The 27,894-nt window shown below is 40.4% G+C and overlaps 1 protein-coding gene across 5 annotated transcripts in view; it reads right to left on the reverse strand.

The window, feature by feature from the left end:
• STARD13 (StAR related lipid transfer domain containing 13) overlaps nt 1-27,894 on the reverse strand; it is a 494,577-nt gene that overhangs the window by 146,400 nt on the left and 320,283 nt on the right. Inside the window, exon 1 of one of the 5 annotated variants that reach the window (XM_019736519.3) lies at nt 21,868-22,163. The exons of 3 other annotated variants lie outside the window; for them this stretch is intronic. In XM_019736519.3, the coding sequence (XP_019592078.2) occupies nt 21,868-22,036 (169 nt within the window). In that variant the 5' untranslated portion in view covers nt 22,037-22,163. Of the gene's footprint in view, nt 1-21,867; nt 22,164-27,894 lie in introns of those variants that run through there. One more of the 5 variants, XM_074330030.2, reaches the window with a different exon arrangement.

Genomic DNA, 27,894 nt, shown 5'->3' on the forward strand with positions numbered 1-27,894 from the left:
ATTCCAGTTATAGCATTCAGACAAATGAATCAGTCAAAGGCCAGCCACACGCCCGCGAGAATGGCAGCAACCCGGAATCATCAAATGCGTCAAACACATCTTGTCACTGTTATGAAATATATATCCGTGAAGTCTTTCACCCTCTTCCTATCACGTGGTGGGTCAATGTCTACTTCCCTTGAACCAGGCAGGCTTTTGTCACTATGTTGACCAACAGAATAAAGCAAAAGTGACCTTATGCAACTTCCAAGACTAGTCGTATAAAGTCATGTACTTGTGCCTTGCTCCCTCTTGGAAGGCCCTCTCTCAGAAGACCGTGAGGAAGCCTAAGCAGCCACAGGGAGAGGACAGGTGTAGATGGCAGCATCTGCTGAGGTCCCACTTGTCAGGCAGCCGCCAGTCCCTGCCAGTCCTGGGAGGACAGGAAGCTTTGGATGATCCCAGGGCCCAGGCAATGAGCCATCCCCAGCCTCCAAGCTTTCCCAGCTGAAGTTGCAGTAATCATGGAACATAGACAAGCCATCTCCACTGTCTTTTCCAAATTCCTGATCCACAGGACCCATGAGCATAATAATGGTTGTTTAACGCCACTGAAGTTTGGGGTGGTTTGTTACATAGCAACAGTAAGTGAATGCACCTCCATGAATTTTGACCATTGCTGCTCAAAGAACGTGTTCACTGGGGAACTTGGGTCTTGTAGGATTAGTTCAGCTCGAGGTTACATCAGAAACAGTCAGGGGATGAGTCTGCCATTGGGCCTGGTGAGGAGCTCGAGGTCTTACATTTCTCCAGGGCTATCTAACAGTCTTTCTTGATACATAGGAGATGCAAAGCTTGTGATTTATGTCAGGCCACCCATGTACAGAGCAGCGTGATCAGCAGGAAAGGGAGAGTTGCATTTACATATAAATATCAGACAAGAACATTAAGTGTGAGCCTTGAAAGAAGAACCCTCCCCTGGGAAGACATGAACCTTCAGGAGCTGGTTATTGGGTCAGCAGCAGCCTGTCCTAGAGAATAATCTGGCAATGACCCAGAGGATGGGCCATGACCTCTGGTTTTTACTTGTTGGGAGCGGTCAGAGGGAAACGTGTAACCATGACCTGCCGAGAAGAGAGACTTTGCCTGACTCATCACGACCTTTTGCACATCTTGATCTGGCAGAAAATGCCATTTTGATGAAGAAAAGTAAAAGTGAACTGGACTCGAGGGAAATGCTGAAGAGTTGCTTACTAGACGGGAGTCAAGAAATGAGAGTGTGTTGAGAAAACAGTAGATCCCGTGTAAGGGCGCTAAGGAGCACAGTGGGTAATTCAGTACATTTGCACAGCATCTGAGAAAGCCAGCTCCAGCATGGCTACTTCCCCTTGCAGCAACACAAACTCCACCCCTGGAGGCTCTTCAGTCCTTCTCAGTTAACTGGGATTTAACCTGCAGCTCGATTCAGAGTATGAATACAATTCAGGCAGAGAAGTGAAACTTTATATTGATAGCCCTTATAAAATACTATATGAGTATTATTTATTCAATACTAGTGGGGGCACCTGCCTGAGGCAAGTATGTGTGATTTCATACTTCATAAAATATTTAAACAGCTTTAAATGACTTCTGGAGGAGTTCGCATTTGAAATTCTCTTTCTTGATAAAATAATGACTGGCTGCTTAAGAGTCTGGAAAAAACAACAGCACAGGTCTCCTATAGGGACAGTTGTTCATTGGGTTTCTCTACAAATTAATCTTGTGGTTTCAAACGATTTTAGCCAATTGGCTCAATTTAACTAGTGTTTTGGTTTATTCGCACTGCTAAAATCAGGCACCAAATTATATGTGTATTTGGATATAATATATACTTAGAAAAGCCTTGTTTTTTTGTTTTTGTTTTTTTTTTGAATTATATGAATATGCCAGTTGTATTTATTGTGGATATGCAATTTTTTCTAATTTTAAGTCACTAGAAACATTGCTGCAATAAATACTCTTATACATAGATATTGTACATACATTAGATAAATTCCTAGAAGTTGAATCCCCACTCAATGTACAGCTGACTCTTGAGCAACACAGATTTGAACTGCACAGATTCACTTATACTCAAATTTCTTTCAATAAATATACAGTCAGCCCTCTGTATCACTGGGCTTCGCATCCATGTATTCAACCAATCAAAGACTGAAAACAGAATTTCTGATCTGTGGTCGGGAGCCCACCAATGCGGAGTACAGGTTGTATGACTACACACGTTGTTCTACACCATTTTACATAAGGGACTTGAGCATCCTCCGATTTTGGAATCTGTCGGTGGGGGCAGGGGATAGGGATTGTCCTGGAACTAACTCCCCGAGGTCAAAAGTTATATGGATTTTCAACTGCGGGGGGAGAGCAGCCCTAACAGCTCCCTAACAGCCCCCACCCATTATTCAATGGTCAACTATATAAAAAAACTGTATAGGAATGTTATATCAAATTTTTGGAGATTTGCCAAAATGATAGGTGAAGAATATTTTTTCAATGTAGCAATAATTTGCATTTTGAATGATTATGAATCATGTTGAACATTCTTTCGTACATTAGAAAAGCCTTGTTTTTAAAATATGAAATCATTCAAGTTAATTGGTAGTGTCTAAGGCATTACAATTCAAATCTCCCTTACCACACATACTAAATTGATGTTCGTATTTGATTTTATACCAATTTATACCTTACCAATAAATTTTTTGAGGGGTCATGAGTAAAGCAGAAGGAAAATGTGTATGGTAGCACAGGTAGCTTCACTACCATCCAGTGAATCTTGTGTTGTAAGGTGCCCCAGAGTTGACCAAGTAAGAAGTACTGATAACACAAATCACTGGATAGGTGTTTCCCAGTAGAATGAAAATCTCTAGTAGAAGGTACAGTAATATATTCAAATTAATGAATTCTTATCATAGTGAGTGTGGGGGGAAGCATCGAGAGATAAACTGGTAATGAGAAACATTAAAATTTCAGAAGGCATATAAACATTTGCCATTCTACAAAGTTATGGAGCTAAATCCTATATCATTTCTTTACCATCAGAGTGAAAATCCTCAGCTTTCATGATATTTTTTTTGGGGGGGTAGTCACTGTTACAACAGTAACAGTAACTATAAGGGGTGGCCTCGAGCTGTGGGAGAACTTAGAGTCAGATAGCCCTGGGTTCAATTCCTGGCTCTGCTAGTTCTTTGAGTTTAACTTGAACGAGTTACTTTAACCTCTCTGGCCTCAATTTCCTAATCTTTAAAATGGGAACATCGATGGTACTGACTATGGTGAGGATTAAGATATACAATTATTTACTGTGTTCAGAAGGGTCCTGGACAAAATACATACTCAATGACTCTTACTATCTTTCTACATTCAGTCTGACCACGTAAATCCATGTTCATCTTTCATCCTTCCCAGTTACTGCTTTCATTCACTCACTGCAGTCTGGCCTCAACTTCTTTTTCAATCTTATCTTCTGTACTTCCTACGACACCCACATTTTACCAGATGTGAGCTATATTCTTAATTATTCAGATTATACTTTTCCACTCATTCAGGTGCCCTGCTTAAAATACCTCCCTCTGATTTTTGCACAGTGGAAATACAGCCACTTTCCATAGCTTATGCCCAATGGTGTTTTTTCCTTACCTTACTGTCCTGCTGACAACGCACTCTTCTTCTGGACACCTATGTGTTGATTGCCTGTTAGTCACCGAACCATATTATTTCCTTGAATGGCTGCTACTAATGACAGTTGCCATATCTTATCTCACTTAATTTTAATCTCCTTGAGGGCAGTGATCATATTTTACATTTTGCATCCTATACAGTACCAGCAAAGACCTAGCACACAATTGACTTTGAACAAACATTTGTTGAAATATTGACTAGGTTAAGGTCTCCACTAGCATAGCTGATGCATTCATTTCTAAAATGTAGCCCCTCTTAAATATTTGTGTCACTTATTGCTGTGTTCCTAAAGTGGATTTCATGAGAAATTCCCCACCATCTTAACTAATCCTTCAGGGGAACCACGAACGCTAGTGCAGCAGTGGTTACCACAGAGGTAGCTCTCAGCACATGATGGCCCTAACTTTTCTAGGACAGAGGAGAGCAGCAGTGCACTTTTCATCAGAGGGAGAGCATTCCACGTTCTTGGATGGCTAGAGCCGGTTATTCAGACTCTAAGGAAGACACATGGCAAATTGATGAAGTCGTAACCTCAGGATTCCCCAGACAGCTAGTAAGAATCACCAGCCAGTAACAACAGGCTTTCTGCGAAAGGGATGGAAGCTGAAGCAATGGAACACCAAAACAACAACAAACCAAGAGCCAGTGCTAGAACCACTGCTTCCACTGTGCCAGAAGGATGTCCATTCCTACAGCACTCAGTGGCCCCGTTCAAAGTCCACCCAGTGAGCTGTGGTGTGGGTTGCGTTCTAATGTGTTGTTCTATCCCAAGGACCTAACAGCCCCCTGGCACAGAGAAGGTTCTCAAGCAGCGCTTTTGTGAGTGAATGACTATGTTATTAGCCAGCTAAGCAGGTTACAAGATAGTTGAGAGTCAATGTTTTGAGTTTAGCAAAACTTAGAAAAACAGAAGAGTTAACAGGCTGTCTTTGAAAAGAGGCCAAAGGGAATCCAGCTTTTGAAGATACTTGTCCTGCTACTGACTGGCGACTGGCTCTTTTCTTCTAGGTTTTAGAGCAGGCTGCAAACTTGAAGGCAGGTGAAGGTGGATAATAGGCGTCCTCTGGCCTTATCTTACCACATCTTAGGAGTGGTTGGGAGAATGTATCACTAGTTCCCAATAGACTGCCCTGCTGAGGCAAATGTTTTAAAGATGCTTTGTTTGGAGAATTTAGACTTCAGAGATTAGGAGTTAGGTACATTTCCATCAACTTCATACCAGAGTTGAAGTTCATAGTTTGGACTTATGAGGGATGGTCTCATTAAATTTAAGGACTAAAAACATTTTCTGTTATTCTCAGTGTGACAGCTATCTGCTTTCAGAGGTAAACTCCATTTGATTAGGAAAATCCTTGTCTAAAATGGCAGTTTCTAAGCCGCCCTTGTCGTAATTTTTCTCCTCTGAAGAAACTTTAGACATTCTAATTTCAGATCCACTGTGGCTGTGGTTCTCCCTTAGCTCCCACTTTATGTAATTAACCAAACTTGGGTACTTTTTTTCTTCACCACAAGTAGTTTGTCCACAGCATAATGGGCCATGTGGCTGATCTTTAGGGTCCTTTCGTTAGATTAATGTAGATTGAGTCCTGAGTAAGTGCCTGGCTCTGTGTTAGGCACTTTGCATGTGCGAGAACACTTCATTCCACAACAATTCCAGGCAGTAAACATTATTGTTTCTATTCCCACTTTAGATGAGTTGACAGACTTACAGAGGTCACGGAACCTGCTCAAGAACATACAACTAACCAGTGCTGGAACTAGCATTTGAAACCAGGTCCAGATAACACCAAAGCCCATGCTTTTAAACAATGCACATTGTATCTACAAGCTATTATCAGGTTGGTGCAAAAGTAATTGCAGTTTAAAAGAAAAGCTTAAAAACAAAAACTGCACTTACCTTCGCACCAAGCTAATACAAGTTTCAGAAAATGCACTACCTCCCAGAGCCAAGGAAAAAAAATATCTGAAAGATTCTTTTATCTGATAAATCAAAGATCTGAAGGCTTCATAACTCCCACGTCAAATTATTAACATCAATCACAAAACATGGTGATTTCTTTAAATGGCTGATCATTTTGCAGAGCCAACCGTAAACAAGAAATATATTCTGCTAAACTGAAGGCGGCAGGGAAACTCAGAGCATCCTGTATCTGTTTGGGGACAGAGAGGAGTTACTCTCACTCTCATGTGCAAGAAAGATGTCACTAAAGTCATAGGGTTCCATTTTTGTTGGAGCCAGAGGTTTTGGCAAGCAATTCCATGTGCTCGGACAGTCCTCCATTAAATAAGCTCCTCTCCTCTTCATTCACGTTCCCCTCTCAAATGCCACGTCATTCAAGATATCCAGCCTTTCCAAATAATAACCAACTATACAGAGTGATTAACAATTTTCAAAGGTTTTCCACACGTTTCAGCTTAGTCACTGTCCTTTCTCTTGGAATCCACCCCCATCCGCACATGCAAACATTTAAAGCAAAAAATAAAACAGATATCAAAGCTATCAAACAAAATTCAAACATTTGAAAGGGATGTGTTTATAAAGCGTGTGTTCCTTTCACCTTTCACTTTACTTTGCTAAGACTTTCCAGACTAGACTGCCAGGCAAGGCAGCCAGAAAGCACTGGGCACGTCTTTCCTTCATCAGATTATCTGGGCACGTGACATGGTGTTCCGTCAGTCCCCTCTGACTCAGACAATCTGCTATGACCATGGTAAGTGTGTGTAGGCCTCCAGCTGGATGGTCATGCTGGGTTATTTTGCCTGAAGGTGTAACCGTCTTGCACTACCGGTTAGCCTTAGGCAGGAAATTCATAACTCTGAAAGCTATGACCCATGACACTTCCACTTGTCAAAGTTCCTGAGTCTCTAACGTAGTATATTTCACTTTCAAAGGTTTTCTTCTGCTTATGATTATGGGAAATTATTCATTAAGAGTGAAACAATACTTATTAGCTGAGTAAAAATACAAAGTAAAATTCTTGACACCTCAGAATGGAAGAAAAAGAAGAGAAAAAAACAGGAGTTTCAAATGACACTAATTAATTATATAGATTCACTCATAGCACCTCAAATACACAAAAATATAAAATGAAAATAAAAAATTAGTAGACTTTATCCATTTGGAAACCAATTAAAGACAAAAGGGTGGTCCATTATTCCCATATCTTTGAGGAGTGATATAAATTCTTATTCAAGGAAGACGACCAGCTGTGGTGATGTTTTATGTTTTGTGTCCCGCTGAGGGCAGAAGAGCTGGGTATTGCTGTGGACGGCACCTGCGTGCCATCGCTCAGCCACGCCAGAATTGAGCACCATGCCTTCCATGTCAGTTGATTTCACATCAATTTGCTTTTTCCTTGGTAATATCACTGTCATGCAGGGTGTCAGGTGGGGTCTCTGGTCCTGCTCCCCACATAAGAACGCAGGACATCGTGAGGCCAAAAAGGAACACCCACGGAGCCATTGGTAGGGGAGTCATACCACTATATTCTCAATGGCGGCTGGTTTGGAGACACAGGAAGCAAGAGCCACACGATCTACAACCTGTTGTCCACTTTTCTGCCAACCAACCAACCTCATTTGCTAGTTGCAATCTGCTCTGCTAACTGCAATCCACTCTTGCTAGCTCAGCCACCATCTTCTTGCTAGCCCCCATTTGCTGCTAGCGTAGCCACGGCAGTTATATCACTGGTTACAGCTGACGGCCAGCTAGCCACAGCTGATGGCCATCCAATCACAGTTGACGGCCATTTACTACCTGAGCCAGCACCTTTCCACGTGAGACCAAGAGCCTGGAAACTGCACTCCTGGCTCTGTCCCCACAATCACTGAATAGCAGAAGCTGATATTATTCCCATTTGATAGCAGAAGAAACTCAGGCACCGAGAGCTTAAATAGAAACAGCCCTGGTCACCAGGTTAGGACAAAGGTGTTCAGGTACCCAGGCCTCCTGCCTTCCAGTCCCCTGAGCATGCCCTACAGGCCAGATTTCTCTTTCTACTGAAAACATCAGTAATCTACTTAAGACTCACATTGTTCCTTTTTTTTTTTTCTTTTTTCAAGATTCGATTCCCCTTGGGAAGTTTTACAGCTGCATATAACTCATGTGTCAGGTATTTTATCCAGTTTCGGCTGCTCCGATTGGAGAAACACCACTATCTATGCTATGGGTTGTCTCTTTGGAAACCCAATTATTTCTGAAAACCTGAAATCATATGCAACCGAACACCAAAAAATTAACCTTTTCTCCTTAAAAATTCCTTACCCTGGGCACTCACACAAGCACAGTCAGTTCATCAATCTCTTTATGTAAATAGCAGTCATGCAGCAAGGGAGGAGGTCTGTTTATTATTTTTGATCCTGTTTTGCTTCTGGCAAAATTTCACAAACAGCAGAAGTTGGCAGAACATTCATATTTTCTTCTGACTGGCTACTGTTCTCTAGCTACAAGTGCAGAGTACAACTGCGACTATTCTGGTCTGCAGGCCTCAGCCATGACTGAGGTCAAAATTGCAAAATTGGGGGGAAAAAACAAAACAAAAAAAAACAACTTCACCAGGATTTCTCTCCAGAAACGGAGACCCCGATTTAATACATACTTTCCTTCTTCTATAGAACTGATGAACTCAAGATCCAGAGTCCAGAAAACACAGGCATGACCTCATTTCCACCTTGCTTCTTGCCCCCCTTCCTGTCTGCAAGGTCCACTCTGAAGGTCCCAGGAGCCCTAAGAGGCCTGGGAAAACTTGGGGGCGGATGAGCATCCCTCCCCAGCACTTTCTAGGAAGAAGAGCAACATGGGAAATAGGGAAAGAGGTTGGGGAGGAATCCATCCTTTCCCTGTTATGCTTCTTCCTACCTAAACTTGCTGGGTGCTTTGCCAAAGGAATGCTGCTGCCTTGACATTGACTTTGGACAGAGTCCTTGATAAAGAGCAGCCAGCCCTCAAGAGGGCGGAGGGAGGGTCGCTAATACCATGTAGTGTGGTCACGTGGAGTTGCTGCTGATGTTGGAGGCGCAATGAAGTCCTCCAACAACTTGGGAGGCTGGTGGCAGAGGGAGCCAACCAGGGCTAAAACGATGAGACAAAACAAAACAGCCTGTCTCGGTTCGTTCCAGGCAGACGTGCCTACCTATAATGATCAGGTGAGGGGGTTGCACGGTGGTGAAAACAACGGGCTCCGGAATCACACAGATGAGTTCAAGGCCCAGCCCTGCCACCTAGTTGCTGGGAGACGTTGGGAAAGTTCTTGAACTCCCTGAGCCTTTGTTTACTCATCTGTAAAATGAACATCATAAGATGCTGAGCTTTAGGCCTTACTATGTTCATTTTCCAGATGAGTAAACTTAACTCTCGGGACTCCATGAAAGTTACATAAAATAACAATATGTATAGAGCTGAAAAATAGTCCCTGGGTCGTAACAGGAGCCTCAATAAGAGTAACATAAGTATACTGTTACTCTTTCTAAAAGTTTGTAAATGTTTCAAAAGCTAAAATTTGTGACATAAAATTGACAAAAAAATCAAATAACCAATTCTCAGCCTCAAATATTTTACCTAAATGCCCACAAATGTTAATAACTTATGTTGACAACCTGTCTCTTCATGACAAACCCCAACTTTCACTTTTCTTTTCACTTGGGTGATCCAGTGGAAATGTCCTCCCTGAGCCCAGAAGGCAGGGCTCCCCCACACCTCTAGGCACAGCTGCACAGATTCAAACAGCCGGAAGGAAGCATGACTGACAGTTAATGAGCTGAAAAGAACTTGTCTCAACTGCACGTCATTCCTGCCTTCTGGGACAGGGCAATAAACTTTATAGAATAGATGCTGCAGTGTCGAGGGCCAGCTCTGCTGGAGTAACCAAAGATGGGAGGAGATGAAAGTGACAGGAGAAACCGCATGGGAAGCAAACAGAAATAAAATGGCTTTGTCAGAAATTGAATTGTAAAGCTGGAGGTGAGGAAGTAATTTTACTCTAAGCAGACAGGAGAAAGGAAAAAAAATTGGACTCTGAAACCATCCCTAGCCTACCTGTTAATGTTTTACAACTGCGTTGCTCACTACTAAGTTTCCTTATTCTACCGAGTGCACCTGTACTTATCTATAGAGCCCACTCAGGTAAGTGTGTTTTTCCATACAACAAATTCAAGTGAAAATGTTTACCAAGGAATGACTCAGGGAAAATGAGATTAGCAACATTTCAAAGTAGGAAAACTTGCATATGCATTTGTCAGGTCTCTCAAGGACAGATTGTAGGGGACAAAGCTTCCTATGGTTAGTAACCTTCCACATGTGTTCCAGATACTGGGTGTGGAATTGCTCCACAGACTGTCATGCACTATACCACTGGAAGAATTCCTATTAAGATAGCCTTTCAGGGTCTTCAGGGTGCCATATGCAGATATCAAATATTTCATCCTATAAAAAAAAAGGCTTTTACAAAGTCCACGATTCGTGGTTAAGTTACAGTGTATAAAGACGGTACCAACTGATATTTCTATTCTTTTTTTTTTTAATTTTTAATTTTAATTAATTTACTTATTTTTAATTAGTTTCAGGTGCACAAGACAAAGCAAAACTTAGACATTTATCATTTATATCCCTCACACTGTGTGAACCCCCCTCCCCCCATCCACTATCCCTCTTGATATTTCTATTCTTTGTGGGGGAACTCCTAACTGGAGGCAGTCCTACGATTATACATAGTCCACAAATAAATGAAGGAAAAGAATCCATGTTCATTTAATCCATTCAAATCTAAGGACAAATTTCAACAAATCCTAATGATCATATTCATATGCCCTCTTTCCTAGCTTAGGGATTCAACAATTATGAAGAATATTCTTTGATTACAAGGAATAAAATCCTTAGTGGCAATGGGCACTGAAAGCTTCTAAATAATTTGTTTTAAATAGTTTAAGAAACATAGTGCCTAGTTTTTAAGTTGCCAACTGGGCATTAGAAAGTTTATCTACGTTTTACAGCATTTCTTTTCTGTTAACTCCTGTATACAAGACCATTGAAATATTGGCAAGTTTCTACAAAACCAACAGAAATCTCAAAGTTAACTGAGTTTAGAAAATCACAACAATTTGGGAGGGGAATTCAGATGTTACCGAGAAAACCACCAGACATATACATATGATGGTCTATTCCTGGTGAATGAGGCTTACCTCAGGCCTCGCTGAGAGATGAGAGCCGAGAGCACAGGCCACGTTCCTCCAGCATTGCCACCTTCCCTCAGCTTTAGGGTTCACCACCAAGGGATTCCAAAAGCTAGGAACATTTCCTGACTCATTGCTGGAGGGTGGGGATCAACAGCCTTTGCTATGTATCTATATGAGTCAAAACCCGGCCGAAACCCACCATTGTAGGTCAGTTCAGGGCCACTGAGAAGAGTTACCGCTGAACACAGCAAACCACAATTGGGAACAGTCATGGTTTTCATTATAGTTTAAGTTTTTTAAAAAATAAACTCTTTAATTTCAAATTTTGTGGTGTTGACGCAAAAAATGTAGCAGTATGTATGCCTGTCTTAGTAAATTTGGTGTAGAGCACATAATTTAGTCTTCATCTGATGATATAATACAGGGGTCCCCCCTTATATGTGGGGCATAACTTCCAAGACCCCCAGTGAATGCCTAAAACTTGGGGTAGTAAGCAGCCCTCTGTTTACAATACCATCCCTTGGTACCATGGGGGACTCGTTCCAGGACCCCAGCAGACACTAAACCTGCGGGTACTCAAGTCCCTTATATAACGTGGCATAGCATTTGCATATAACCTATGTACAGCCTTCTGTAAACTTTCCATCATCTCTAAGTTACTTATAATACCTAATACAATATAAATGCTATGTAAATAGGTGTTATATTGTATTGTTTAGGGATCAATGACAAGAAAGAAAGGTCTGTACATGTCAGTACAGCTGTCACCACTGCGGTTGGTTGAATCTGGGATGTAGAACCTGCAGATACAGAGGGCCGACCTCACGGTTTTATCCTGTACATACATACCTAGGCTAACACTTAATTTATAAATCAGGCACAGCAAGGGATTAACAACAATAACTAATAATAAAATAGAACAATTATAACAACATACTGTAATAAAAGTATGTGAATAAGGGATTTCTCAAAATATCTTATTGGGCTATACTCATCTTTTCACTGAAACGAAACAGTCTAAGGCTTCCCTTTGGCATATCTGAATTGCCAACATAACTAATCCTGAACTTTGGGGCCATTATTAAGTAAAATAAAGGTGACTTGAAAACAATCACCGAGATAAAGTGACAACGGATTTAATAACCGAGATGGTTACTTAAGTGACTAACGGGTGGGGAGCATCTACACCGTGGGGACACCGGACTTAGGGAGGATTCACATCCTGTGGGATGGAGCAGAATGGCTGGGGATTTCATCATGGTACTCAGAACAGCATTTAAATCTACGGATTGTTTATTTCTGGAATTTTCCATTTAACATCTTTGGACCACAGTTGACCATGGGTAACTGAAACCACACACATTTTAAGAAAGGAAAAAAATAGTATTAAAATCATAATACTCAATATATACCAATAACAAAAGATGAATACAAGTCACGCTTGACTTCTGCAATTACAAGAGGTGCTCAAAGTGGTTACCATCAGCATCCAGACAATTCTGATTACGGCGAACTACTGCTTGAGCAACATTGACCAAAGTCTCCACGTGTACACACGTTTTTGATACCCCTGGTATATATATACAGAAGGTGCCAAAAAATGTTTACACATTTTAAGAAAGGAAAAAACTGTATTAAAATTATGCTGATGGTAACCATTTTGAGCATCTCTTGTAATTGCAGAAGTCAAACGTGACTTGTATTCATCTTTTGTTATTGGTATATATTGAGTATTACAATTTTAATATAGTTCTTTCCTTTCTTAAAATGTGTATACTTTTTTTGGCACCGTGTGTGTGTGTGTGTGTGTGTGTGTGTGTGTGTGTGTGTATTCCTTATATTGAGCATCAGTACGTACTATACACTGCGCTCTGTATTTAATTATATTCTCCCATTTAATCCTTGTAATAACTTTGAGATAGAGGCTCTATTTTGCCCACGGCAGACCTGAAGCTTAGCAATGTTACCTAACTCGCCCAAAGTCACTCTGCTAGGAAGATGTAGAGCTAGATTTCAAATTCAAGCTGCATAACTCCAAAGGCCTCCAATTTTTCCAAACTGTAGGTGTAGAAAGTTTGGAGTTTGGTTGGAATGGACAGTGTCCCTGGGGTATTCTTGATTCCATAAGGCTATGTGTAAAACAGAAAAAAGTATTTCTTGAAATTCAATCAACACATTCCAATTATTTGCTCCTAAGAACATGGGTTTCAACATTCTGTCAACAGAGTAACTCCTCAAAGACTGTCATAGAAGGAGGCAGAAGCAAAGCCCCCTCTCCCGATGCCTCATGCTACCATTTCTTGAGCTGTGCCAAGCAATCCCAATGGATTGGCCACCCTGGCCAGTGATAATACATAAAAATTCCTGCGTCGAATGACATCACACTCAGCGTTGATACAAACAACAGATGACGAACTCAGTCACTGGAATTCTTTTGCAGTCTTCTTCAAGATATCTTGTAAGACTGATTTCTCTCTCTCTCTCTCTCTCTGTCTCTCTGTCTCTGTCTCTGTCTCTGTCTCTCTCTCTCTCTCTCTCTCTCTCTCTCTCTCTCGTCAAGTATTTTCCCTTGCCTCTTCTAGGAAGCCAGTAATAAAAACATGTAAGCAGCTTTATGTACCTTAGACCGTCCTCAGCAAGTAGAATGGAACACCCATGGGGAGGATCGGAACGTTTGGGGAAGGGGTGTTGTTAGCTAACCCTTCAATCCAAAAAGATCAATGTAGGAGTGAAGGTGCTTTGATTATTAAGAACCTGTTATACATAACACATGGTTTTAAATCAGCCCAAACAGTAAGAGCTTTGCATGGGGTTTCATTCTCTATTTTGAGAAATGCATTTAGTGGGAAATGTCTTGTGTCCTTCAAAGCATCTGAAAAGATTTAAATTTCTATATTAAGAATCTAGTCATATTTGGGGGGAATGGTTGGACTACCATTACCAATGGAATTGTGAATCTTTCTTATTTCTAATAGTAATTTTAAATATTAGAAATAATTCCGGGTAGTAAAACACTCAGAGGAAAATACGATTTTATGACTATCATACTTTTTTCTGTATGCCATTTGGTGTATACAAACATATGTTAAGTACTACTGTTCACTTATAGAAATTAAACACTAATCCAAGATTCTTGTTATCCATATGTATGATTTTCAAAATTAACCAGGAAGTGGAAAGTTGGAATGCAGGAAGAGAATGCCTTCTTCAGCTCAAAACGCCGACATGTAAATTCGTTCCTTGGTGAATGCCACGTTCCTTTATTATCCCCATTCCCTCTCCTCTACACTGTCTCACCCTTGTGTTTTATCAGTGTGTTAGAGGCAAGGCAATGTAAATCTTTGGTATTTTAGTCAGTTCTGCCTCTGTCAGGATTCCTATATCTTGTGAGTGAAATAATTTGACTATAATAATTTGACAATAATTTGACTATAATTTGAAATAATTTGAGCCATTTTGGATGTATTTCTATTGCTTTCCTTTTTCTAATACCATTAGCATGTTTTGTATTCTAAGTTATTATCCAACCACTCCATTTAAATTCCTTTAGATCCTAAGCTTCTCTGAGAGAGAGAGAGAGAGAGAGAGAGAGAGAGAGAGAGAGAGAGAGAGAGAGAGAGAGATCATGTCTTTTCAAACAATACTGTATACATTTTCACGGGGATCTGTGTATCTGTCCTGCACGAAACTGCACCATTCTATAGTGATTGCTATGGTCATGTGAGACTTTACAGCCCACGGATTTTCACTAGACAGTATAGCTTATTCCCCATACATTGTAGCGTTTTGCTATTTTGTGGATTTCTCTCTAAAAGCATCATTCATAATGCAAATGCTAATGCCAGCAGGAGAAAAAATACCTGAACATTGTATTTGCAGTCTTCCTGGGAAGCTCGTGAAGTTGCTTATACAACTAAACGAAACATATTTTACTCATTAGAATGATCATTATCTATTGATTCACTTTATTCCGTTGTACTGAGAGAGACTTTATGTCCCAAGGAGACATTTGGACCATGACGTCAAAAATTGACTCTGAGCCACCCATCAACACCTGAGCTTCAGTAGGTATCCCACAACACTGAGAGCCAGTGGGAATTTGAGGCTCCTGAAGACTTTCGTTGTTCTTTCCTGTGGGGCGGGGACTCCACTTTCCAGCAGTAATGACTTTCCTGAATTAGCTGCCATAATATCAGATCCCTTCATATCTCACCTAGGAATTCATCTCTATCAGAAGTTAGACAGAGCGAGAGCTAAAAGGCAATAATTTCTTTCTTCTGGCCACCAGTGCCTATCGTGTAGAGTTATTTGAAGACTGGCTGTATTCTTGTTATAATGATTAACTCTGCCCATACACCTACTCTTTCAGTTTTCTGCCTGGCAGATGTGCAGTGACCACCCAATCAGGTTAGAATCTCCCTTTGGCTGTTAATTTTCATAAAAAGGTGTCCATCCTGCCTTTACCCAGTTGATTTTTAAAGTATATGGACACGCCCTTATTTGAAAACAGAATACTTGCAATGTTGTTCTCTAAAACACCTCAAACTATCTACTGCCCAATCCATGCAAGAAATACATTGAAAGAGAATCTGAATGAACCACAGGCCCAGCATTTTCCTAAGTCAGCCTTTCCAAAATATGTTCCCAAGGGAACATTGCTTTTACAAGATGGCACTTCCTAGTATATGGTGGAAAAATGGTTTCATGATGCAACATACCAGTTTAAAACAAGTTAACGTACTTTCTGCAGGATTTCTGTGAGCCTTTCATAAGTATGAATTTCCAAGAAGGGAAAGAGGACACAGCATTTCCCTAAATTACTTAACCACAAAAACATTTCCCCCTGGATAACTCTGACAGGACTCTTGTTCTGTGAAAGAGACTTAGGAAAATTGTCTCTGGATAGTCTCCAGGCTGTTTCTAGATTAAGCAAGAGAAGTAGAGGATTGAATACCAAACCTCCTTGTTTTGACCCAACTACCCCTTCCCCAAATATTTTTACTGAATTGTAATTTGTTGTTATGCTCCGACTTCCACTGCAGGATGCTATGAGACTTGCTATTGAGTTCACTGTAGGGATGCTTAGAAGCACCATCCACTATGGCTTGTAGTCACTGTACGAGATTTGTATAAGAATTTGTCTCTTATATCAAATTCTTGGGAGAAAATTCTCCCAAATATCAAGTCCCATAAAAAGCTGTGCTAGTATGTTTTTATCTTATGGACATGGCAAATCTTCCCCTGATCACATTTTCGTCTGGTTAGATTAGGGAAGCTCAAGCCAAACATGCAGCCCACTTTTAGTAATTATTCAGGGCCTCATGTTTTATATTTTTATGTAATAGCGCTTCCTAGTTTTATCTTATGCATTGACCTACAATTTTCTTTTCAGCAGATTTGTCTTTTCCTTAACTGAGTTGTATATATCTTCTTCTATAAACTACCTCAAATCCTTTAGGTAATGAGGTAGAATATAAGTTAATATACGTCTTTACCCACACCCAAATCCTATTCACATTGCCCCCGAGGAGACAGAACATGGTTTTCACATGATCTTTATTTCATTTATATACCTGGTGTGGTGTGCAATTCATGGTCGTGTTCTCCCATCTTCTCCTTGGACTTTCCTCCCTGGTCTCAGCCCCACGTTCTCACAGCCAATGAATCGCAGACAGAAACATTTCCATGAAAGAACTGTCTCCATTAAATGCCCACCGATTTATTTCCCTTTGTATAAGAGATTCTCCAAAACCCACTACCATTTTCTCTCTTTCTAAGTTTGTTTGGGTCGTTGATTGGTATTGTTCAGACCACTAGTAGTAATTTGGGTTTTTTTTTGTAACTTGTGCTTTTAAATCTGCCCATGATTAATATGCTAAGGAAATGAGGAAATATACCGTATGAGAGTAGACCAGTATTCACAATTTACTAAAAACTAAAGTTATGATTACGGGGGTGAGGGTGAGGAAGATACAAGAAAAAATGAATCTCTGTCCACTTAAACCAATGTTCCAAAATCCGAATTTGGTGACTGGCTGCATCTGAGATGTGTGTTTATAAATCAGAGCTAATAAAAGTAGTGACATATGGCCATGGAAGTTACAATTTGGTTAAAGTAAAACACACAAGGTTTATATGTGTGCAAGCATAGTGCTTTTTGTTAATTTCCTGTTAGTACATAAGTACTAAATAATTCTTGACTGCTCACATTTTTAACTACGTGACAATTTTAAAAAATATTACCCAAAGTTTGTTGACTTAATTCACTTAATAGATTTTCCTGTAACTTTTGGTTCAACAGTATCCTTTATGTACAAGCTTTTCAATCACTAGCACCGGAGAGAAAGAGGCTCTGATTCATGAAATGTGAACTTCTGACGGTTGCCACTTTTTGTGTTTTTTTTTAAGAGCTTGAGCAATACATGACGAATGCATGTTCATCCTGTTTTCTGTGTCTATCTGTCTTTCTGCCAGCAAGTTCACCATCCATTTCTAAGAGTAGTGGGGCAATAAAGTGCTAAAGACAGAGAAAGGTCAATTCCAAAAGAACAAGTGATTGTTTAATTTCAGCTGACGCCACCCCGTTGGTGGGGGTCTCATACATTAGGAATGAGCAATGCCACCACTTGGGTTGGGCAAATTCCCAAGATGCCATTTGACTTGATGGAGTAATGAGAGAGAGAGAGTGCATCACCAACACCCACCTCCATTCCCTGTGAACATCAAAATGGCAGTTTATTCCACTCTAGTTAAGTTCGACTCAGGTGCTATCTCTATAAATAGTCTCAGATAAAAAGTCAATGAAAATGCAAGTCTAACTTTCAGTAATTCCCTTAGTAGTGAAAATGTCGACATTCTGTGTTTCTATGAAGAAGAGAGGTCTTTTGTGAAAACAGGGATACACACACGTGGACATTCTCTGATTCCTAATCCTCGCAATAGGCCAGGCATCCCGATAATGCCATTTTGCAGTCCCAGACTCCTGAGAAACAAAGGTCTGTACAAGTTTCTTTATAATTATAGCTTATATGGACATTTAAATAGCCCACAAGACTGGACATTCTAACTTTCCTATTACACTGAAAATGAGAGCACTAACCAGGTTTAAAGAATGTGCAGATAGAGGTGGAATGATCCAACTGGCAAAATGTAAATAAGAATTGTCTCTCTCTTAAAGTATCACCTGTGATCACAGAATCCTAGAATTTTTAGAGATGATGGGAACTCCACATTTATATAATCCAAACCTTTTATTTTATAGAAGAAGGAAAGAATGCCCAGAGAAGTTGTGGCCTGCCCCAGAACACACAATTAATCAGCGGCAGAGGTAGAACTAAAATTTACTTTCCACTTTACTATTTCCTTGATAGGCTATAGAAAAATTAGAAACCATTGATTTATTCTACATTAGAAAGCTGCTCTGTTTCCTTTCCAGCTTCTATTGCTTTAGGTTGAAGTTTCCCTACTTTGCACACTCCTGTTCAAAGAGTTACTGACTCAACTATGGAGAGAACTTGAGAACCAGAATAAACCTGAGCAATCACAGTCCAACCATTTCACGTTCTCCTCAAGAAACAAAGGCCCAGTTAAGTTCTGAAACTTGCCACAGTAAAAGAATGAGGGAGTGTCTAAATAGAGCCTGAATCCGTTTCCTTTTTTTTTTTTTTCTGGTTCAGATTTACTGCAAGCTGGTCCATATCATGCTGTTTTATGCATTTCAAATAATTTTTTAAATGTTGAGTAGCATGATGAATTCTTTCACAAAGCAAGTAATCACATTTATGGATCTGCTTAGATTTGGGTTTTTCTCATAGCATGCGGGTGTGTCTATAGATTTTAAACATGGTGTGCATATAGCCAATAGAGTGTAGCCATCAAACAATGACATATAATCCCTCTTCTCCCTTCCTGTGGTCTAACATGCTCTTCCTCCATCTCCTCAGTGCCCTGCGTCTTGTCCGTTCCCAAGTGCCTGCCAGTGAGGGAGATAAGGACCATTATTATTTCCAATCTCTCTCCCTACAACAATTTCCCCATTGATGCGGCAAGATTGTGGGGTAGGATATGACTTATGATAAACTTTCACTCCACGAACGTCTGTTTTAAACATCTCTTCTCTTTTTAACTGGACTTAAAACTCCTGAACTAAAAAGAAGCGTAGGGAAACGATGCCTGCAGACTTTGGAGCATACCCTACGATGAGCAAGTTGAAATTCATCCTGGGTTTGGGCAACTAATTCTGATCCTATGCTTCATCAAAGATTCCTTTATTTCTCCTCCTTGTTTTTCCTTCCCATGAGTGTATTTGCTGTTGAATCATGTCTATGCCATTCAATGATTATCTCATTGAAATGAGGTCAGCGGGGAGCAACTTACTCTTGTTGGCATTGTTCTCCACAGCCATGAGACACGATGGGTATAAGTAACAATGCCCCAAATTATATCAATGCAATGCTAAATTTCCCTTCACAGACCTATAGCAGAGTAATGCGAACAATTTTACTGATGTGGCTGTCATTTTAAGATGTCAATACGTGAACTACACACAGAAAAATAACAGTGTTATTAATTTAATATGCACTGGGATAAGCTTTAATTGAATGATTATAGGCCATTAGTAAAATAACTTGACACTTATTGGTACTAACTGTTCAAGGGAGGTGAAACACATAGCATTTTGCTTCCACAAGAGAAATAAAACCTGACTGCTAATCTCATAGTGAGTGACCAGTTCTGATTCTGTAATACGGTTGATTGCTGTATCCTGAGTAGAAAAAGCACTGAAAAGTCTTAGTCATATTATATAATCCAAAAATCAACCATAGGTTCGATACTTTAACACTTATTATAAAAACTAAAACACAGTTTAGTGTATTATAGGGCATGGGCTATAGAATTTTATTCAAATACTGGCTCCAGCTATGTAACCTTGGGAGAAGTTACTTGACTCTATGTGCCTCTGTTTTCTCACTTTTAAAATGGGTATAATAATAGTACTTACCTACATGAATTTTTTTGAGGATAAAATAAATTGAAATATACATATATATTCACACACATATGTGTGTGTGTATATATGTGTGTATATATGTATGAAACTCTTAGAGCAGTTCTTGATACATTATAAATTCTCAATCAATAGTCTCTCCTATTATAGTAAACCAATCTACTAATACAGTAAACCCAGTAAAATTGTTTTGCTTTTGCTTTCTCAATGTCTTACTATACAACTGAATGATGTTAGCACATGAACTCCTGGTCATTATATTGTTGGAATTTTTTCAGGTCTTCCTATGATCTCAACTCTCACTTTTCATTTTTAGGCATTCACTGGCATCAAACATTCCATTGCCCAATAGAAAAATGCTCAAGTTTTCTAGTTAGAGAAAATGAAACAAACTCAGAGTACATTTTCAGTGATCACGCATGTGCCATAACCTGAAGTCCTCAATGGAAACACAACCTTCATTCCAAAAAGAACATAAATAATTTTTAGTGAAATTAATCATTGTAAATACATTGAAAGGGATTTGCAAAGCAATCTCAAACTATTTGCACGCAATGTTTCTAACCTAATGTACTTTATATGCATGCTGAGGAATATTTAAAGAGCATAGATTATAAACCATCATCAAATGTTTATCAAGCCCCTATGTTCACCATGATGACGGCATCTGATAAAGCACCATTGTCAGAAATCTCTAAAATGAAAATGGAGCTGGGTTTTATTCTAAGCCTAATATATTTTTAAATCAAGCCACAGGGAAATAATTACTTTTGTTTCTATTCAATCAAGACCTGCACAACAGAGTTTATGGAATGACATAATATCCTTCCTGAAATCAGACGGGTATGTAGGACCAGTATCCTTCACACATAACCAGTTCCTGAACCTTCACAAACAAATCCTATTTCCAAGGAAACAATCTCATCAAATGCTGCTCACTAGAATACATATTGTTCCTTTTGGAAACATTACCACGAGATTTTCACGATTACAAATCCCAACTTCCCCTCTAAAATTCAATATAATCTCAAACTCATTTACTTAAGTGGAGTTTGTTTGCATAGTGGCTCTAGAAAACCACCAATATAATAATAATTTACATACTTTTTTTAGTCCAGGAAGGGGGTGGTCATAAACTTCATAAACTTACTGTGTATATGTGGGTACGTGGGTGTGTCTCTTAAATGGGCACCAGTTAGGGACTTCTTAGGAATGTTCATCTGTCTAGTCTAGTTTCTACAGACCTTTTAAAACTATTTTTGGAGAATGATGAGTTTTAGTGATGTTCAGGCTGTTGCTATCTTTTTCTTTTTCTTTTTTTCTTTTTTTTTTTTTTGCTGAGGATGAAAAGGAACATCTAGCAGCTTATAATTAACGTCCTCTCCACAGGAAGCTGGTGCTTCTGTGCACAGGTCATAAGATTTGTTTTGAGGTTAGAGGATATATTTATCCTTTACCAGAAAAACAATACCAACAAATCAGTGACAACTACTGACAAAAACATACAAAAAGGCAAAGAGTGTGATTCTGGTTGTCAGCCTGATGGCCTTAGGAATAGAATTCTAACTTTCCCCTGTCACTGAGTGCTGTAAAGAATCTGTGCAGGGTGGCAGGCCCCCGCCCCCTCCTAATTAAATAAACAAATGTCCACGTTTCAAACGTGACAGAGTGTGAGAAACCTGCAGAAAAAACACCCTAAAATACACACTGAGTAAACCGGTCTCATTTTTCTGTAGACACACGTAAGTTTTGGAAATTTATGATTTACCCTCCTACGGTGAAGTTTTTTGTGCACTTTATGTTGAGTTATGTGGCAGCGAGGTGCTGTCCCTGTTTGCTTAAAACTGTAGTCTACAGTTATTTTTAAAAGTTACATGCAACGTGGCATAGAAATCCATATATTGTAAAGTGAAAACAACAATTTACAAAACTGTGTCAGCGTGAAATAGAGCCAACAGAAATCAATTAGCAACAGCCTTCCACTACCGGGAACTCACCTTGTTGAATTTTAGTCACTAGCTGATGGCGTGCTAGAATCCGGCTCATCCTGTAAGGAGAGCGTCTCGTAGTCTGATCAAATCGCAAGTACATCTCCTGGCCCTCAGGTGTCATGGAATTTAGATAGTAGCAGCCTGAAGCTGGGGTCCTGGGTGCCTGGCCAAACATCTCAGCAGATTTTCTTCTGCCACCTCTGTCTGCCCTGTGGCTGTTTCCTTCTGTCTCCAGTCTCAGTCAGAGCAAGGCACCGAGCTCAGCAGAACTCCACAGGCCAGGCGATTTTTAAAAAGAAAAAGGAGTGCCAAAAGCCACAACTCAGAATTCCAACCCCCGGCCCTCACGTGACCGTGGGGAGCCAATCAGAGGAAGAAAGGAGAATGGGAACTTAACAGAGTCAGCCCCAAGCCCGAAGAGAAGGATTCCAGCAGCTATGATTCCTCTGCGAGGCTGAAAGCAAATGCCTCAGAGCTGACTAAGCACCAAGAAGCAGCTCTCACTAAAAGTTGAAAGAAAAAGAGAGGGAAGAGAAATGGCAGTAGGAGAAAAGTAAGCCCTGAGCACAGGAAATCTTTTAAGCTGTAAAAGTTAGAGAAAGAACATTCTTTTTCTCCCAGGCAGCTGCAGCCAGGTTAAAGATGAAAGTGATAAACGTCTTAATGAAAAACTTCTTCAAGTAAGTATAAGCTTCTGAGTGAAAATCACCACCCTTCATTACGAAGAAATGAATCAAATAAGGCCTTTTCACTGAAAATTAACTTCTAGTGCTTTAACACTGGAATAAATACCCCACAGACTTCTGACCTTCTGCCATGGGACGTTGAGAGCTTTATTTACAGTTAAGACTGGGAGAGACAAAGAGCACAAGCATATCTGTTAAGTATCTATTTCTCTTTAATGTTTCTACCTCCCCAATTTTCATCACCAAGAAACAAAATACTTATGAAGTACCTATGACATCTAGGACACTGCCAGGAATCACTGTAAAGATGCACCTTCATGGGAAGGTACTATCTGTCACCCAGCCGCTCAGGATCAATAGAGACATTACGCAAAAGCTTACGACACGAGCTTTATGTGAAAAGTGCCTCAAAAAAGACACAAACACAATGTTAGGGGAGCAGTATTATTTCTGACCAGGGTGATGCTAACAGACCACACAGAGGAGGAGACCTTTGGGTGGGCTTTAAAAACAATGGGTGGGATTCTGACAGGCAGAGTCGGGGAGGGCTTCACAGGAGGGTCTATGCCCACATGTGGGGGAACAGAAACCAGCGTGTGTGTTTAAGGAAAGTGTAAGTAATTCAATTTGGCCCTAAGTGAGGACACATATGGGAGTAGTTAGAATTTCCCCCCGTTTTTCCTCTTTAATACTGTTTGATGTGAAGAAGGGGAAAAGTCCACAGAAAACATGTTATCGAATTCTGAGCCTGGGGCTGAATGAATAAAGTTCTTTGAAAGAGAAGCATATGGCCAAGTTGTTCTTGTATTTGGCCGACTCAAACTGAAACAGAGCCTGGCCTGGGATTTATAGTCCTAATAATGAAAAAGTCTCAATTAACAGTTTAATAGGACTTAAATTAGGACCTCAGCTCTCGTTACTGTGGTTTTCTTAAGGTGGTCAGCCATAACACCTCTGCCAGAGGGATTTTGCTGGCCTGATTCTGAGAATCATCTCTGTAGCTATCCCACTATGTAAACGGACAGGTTAATCAAGGTCTCTAGAGCCTGTTCTAGAACATACTCTCTCATGGCAATTGTGGGTCTCTTCCGGTCACTAATCGAGAGTGAGCAAATGTTAGGTCTTCAAGTTAGCATCGTAGTAGGCAAGAAGGGAGATCTCACTGGAATGATGTTCCCTTTTCATTCTTACGTAGGATTTGATCAGAGTTCTGTTCCAGGGCATCCTCTGCGGAAGGTGACAAGGATCTAAGACCCCTGGTGTGCCAGAAGCATGGGCATTAATGACAGACAGGTTTAGCACTACACCGGAGAATTGGATGCCTGTGAGGTCCGTTCGCCAGCTCAGACCCTGCGCTGCTTGCTGTCTGATCGAGATGCTGCCAGCCACTCTGTGCACGTGCTTTTGGTTTGAGGGTCCAACCCAGGGTATGTCCTCGCCATAAACCACTGTTCAAGACAGAACCTGCAGTCACCACGTTTTCTTTGAGGGAGGATGGAAGAATCGTGGGACAGAAAGAAGAGTGGAGCATGGAACTTGGGACTTTTGGCTGTGTTCTGGGAGGCCAAGCAAAGGGAAGGAAAAGGCAGGAAGTGACGTGTAGTTGTTTCACAGCTGTGAATGACAGTTCAAGAAAGATTGGCTACTCCCATTGCCAACCTTGTAGTTCATTACTGACTGGGTTGCATTTTGAAAATAAATGGAATGATTCTTCTTAAGAAGCACTGCTGTGTATCATGGCCAGGTTACCATTTTTTTAAAAAAATAAATCACAATGCCTCCTTTATGCATGAAAACGAATACATGAACACACCAAAAGTCCTGAGGTATTTTGTTCTGAAAACATCAAGACCCTAAATATGTATTCTTTACTATATGTCAACAGATGTAACAACATGAAACAGTATTTCATAGGAGATTGCCAACGAACAAGAACTAAACGTAAATTAAGAAAAAGGAATTTTTATTCCCCGATTACAAGAAAGACAACTTAGAATAAAGCCTACTTTTTCTAAAAAATCAGACTGAGTTTTTTTGTTTTTATTTTAAAGATTTTTTTTTTTTTAATTGGGGAAGGGGAACAGGACTTTATTGGGGAACAGACTGAGTTTTAATAGGGAAATCTATGGAGGATCGTGTATCCCCAGCTCTATCTTCCCCATGGCATGTACAAGTTTCATTTTTGGTTCGAGTGTATATATAAATCCATGCAACTGCTCACAATGATTTTGCCTTTTTGTATGACCAAAATACCACATTTAAAGCAGATAAGTGACTTTATTTTCTCATTAGTATTATTAATGCCTTCTTTTATACTAATATATTGCCATTGTTATGGAACCTGAAACTTCTTAATCATTTTTTTTTTCATCATTTGGTCCCAGCGATAGACCACTGGTAGGCAGTTTTATTCTATTTGTTGTGCATGTAAATACCACCGATGAGCTTCCCTGGGCTGATAATGTCCTCCATGCATCTCCCTGAGAGAACTCTTCCTTTTCACTGGTGAGGGAGTGAGGTCTGAAGGAATCAGAGAGAGAGAAAGAGAGAGAGAGAGAGAGAGAGAGAGAGAGAGAGAGAGAGAGAGAGAGACAGAGAGAGACAGAGAGAGACAGAGAGAGACAGAGAGCTGAAGTCCTGAGTGTATCTTTTAAGACTGATGCTGGATTTTTTCCTTTCCAAATCCTTCAAAGGAGAGGGAAATGGGTAGCATCAGTGGTTAGTTTTCACCTCCTTTTCCTCTTTCCTAATTTGGTCATCGAGAGCAAACTTCACTCAGACTATTTCAGGGATGGGATGAACAGATGAACATGGGAACCAGCAATAATGATAAAGAGAAGAAGGGGGGGGACTACAGTGTTGAGCACCTGCTATGTGCCATGCTTTGTGCTATTTACATTTCACGTCTTTAATTAATGTCCACAGCCATTGGTGTCCTAGTTTATGGAAAAGGAAACTAAGAGGCCCAGCAGTGAAGTAATGTCCCAGTCATGTAGAAACCAAGTGTACAGCCAGTTTACATCCATGCCAATGATATGTTAATTTTTTATCACGCATCAAGAACAGGGAAAGAAAAACTGTGGCACTGAAACAATGCTGGGGAAATTGGATAGGGGAGAAAATTTTGGAAGAATATACTGAAAATCATCTTAATGTGATCTAATTGTGTGTGACACTGCAATGCCTAAATGGAAAGATAGGTATGGGATGGCGAAATGCCTGTGTTGGTTAAGACCGGGGTGTCTAGAGAGTGAGAGACACAAAGCCCAGAGCCTTTAATTAACCAGTGAGGACCAGGGGCCAGCTTAGGAGAGATCTATGGCTGAAAACTCAAGACCCACTCACTCACACCGCGATCCTACCGTGAAGAAGCAGCTCTAACCGCCTCTTTGTTTAATGACTTCTCTTTTGCAGGGTAGAATGTGTGCCCTCTGCTTTCTGCTCATCCTCAAGGCTAACTCTGCATATTGTCTGGCCTTTTCCATGGCATTTCTTCTCAATGCAAACACCCCAAATACAGTCAAAACTCTGAAATTTGACCTCCAAACAAAATGTTTGGTATTTAAAATTTTCAAGTCTTTTGATAGATGATCTCAGATTAGCGCTCAATGGAATCTTGTGTACACATGGCAGAGAGCTAGGAGCACTTTGACAGAAGCCAGGAATGGCTCACTGTGCTTTCATCTGTTTGCTGCTCCTTCTCCTCCTTCACACACATTCCAGCCTCCTCATCAGCCTGTTCAAAGGGAGCCAAGGTAGTTCTGCCAAACAGGAAAATGTTTGAGATACAAGTGGTAGGTAGAAAAAAAGGAGAAATGATTTGGAGAGCTGCTTTTGAAATTACTTGAACCCCAAGGTTGTGGGTTAAAGTCAAAGCCTTCCCATGAGCACTGAAGCACATTTTGAGGATTTCTACCAATTGATTTGTGATGTATGTGCCCAACTCTGTGCCAATGAGCCTTTCCAATATGCATGGGCCACATGCCCAACGGCCAAGGCAGACAAGCCTGTGATACTAACATTTGCAGCCATGATCAGGACACTGTGGGAAATTTCCCAGAGTGGATTCTCTTCTGATTCAGCTTCCCCCCCTGCCATAGACCATGTTTCCCATTTGGAGTCCAGATATTGCTGCAAAGACTTCTGGATGGTAATAGGTTCCCTTTATTTTGTCTCTCAGCCCTCACTACGGAGCCTGTGAGAGTGTGGTTGTGGCCTCATGCCATCCCCTGGGGACCCAATCATCAGTTCCAGTTCTCATGGCCAGTGATCTGGGCTGACTTGTCCTGGGCTCATTGCCGACACCCATCCATTCCAGCCAACCAAAATTCTTTCACTTTTCTAAGTTGTTTCAAAGATCTGGAACTGTGTGATTTCCTAATCTTCTACCCCGTCAAAACCTATTGCCTTCAGAAACATTTTCATGACTAATGCAAAACCTTTAGTATGATATTAATACCTGTAAGTAGTTGTTATGTGTAATAGTCGTAACCAGCTGAGCTTGTTACATGCTAATGCGGAATCCATTTGTTCACTGCAACTATTATAGGCATAAAGTTTTTACATCTTGAATTTGGAAAATACATTAAACATCTTCTAGTCCAGACACTCATCTAATAGATAAGTTGCTATCAGATCAATTAACACTTTATCCACATATATGAAGTATATTATCTCACCTAAGACCACAAAGCTGCTTAAGAAAGTTTTTCCTCATAATATCCATCCACTGACTAATTCTGCCATTTGGAATTAGACAGGACAGATCTATTCCTTCTTTCTTGTGCCTGTCCTTCAGATGTTTGTAGAAAGCCAACATGTCCCTTTTAAGAATCTCCTTCTGTAGGCTAAACTAACTCCTTTTCCTCAAACCACACAGCTAAATATTTAGCAAGCTGATTGCTGTCTCTTGGGTCTGCTCCAATCTGTTGGTATCTCTTTAAAAATATGGCTCTTCCCCTAAACTTAAGAGCTCTAGACCTGGCTGAGCACGTTAGTGTGTGGTACAATGTGTGCACACCTCCTGCATCTGGGGATTTGCACTTCTGCTGATCCAGCCTGAGATTCTGGGAGGTTTAATTTCTTAAAATCTATATTTACTCAACAATGAATTCAACGTTGACAGAACGCCTATATAGCACTGCAGTACGTGTGGAAGACACAAAGGTGAACTGATGTGGTCCTGCCCTCAAAGGACAGTCTGCCAGGGAAGATTGAAAAGGAATTCACCATTATGCCAATGTTAAGTGTTGTATAGGAGCCTATCTCTATTTCCTCATATTGTTTCATAGTCAATCTGAGTGCGTAAGCCATGTGGTGCTGATGTGTTTCCAGAAACTTAAATGAG

Source organism: Rhinolophus sinicus, chromosome 16 (assembly GCF_057876585.1).
Source record: "Rhinolophus sinicus isolate RSI-liver-muscle chromosome 16, RSI-T2T, whole genome shotgun sequence".
Taxonomy (NCBI): domain Eukaryota; kingdom Metazoa; phylum Chordata; class Mammalia; order Chiroptera; family Rhinolophidae; genus Rhinolophus; species Rhinolophus sinicus.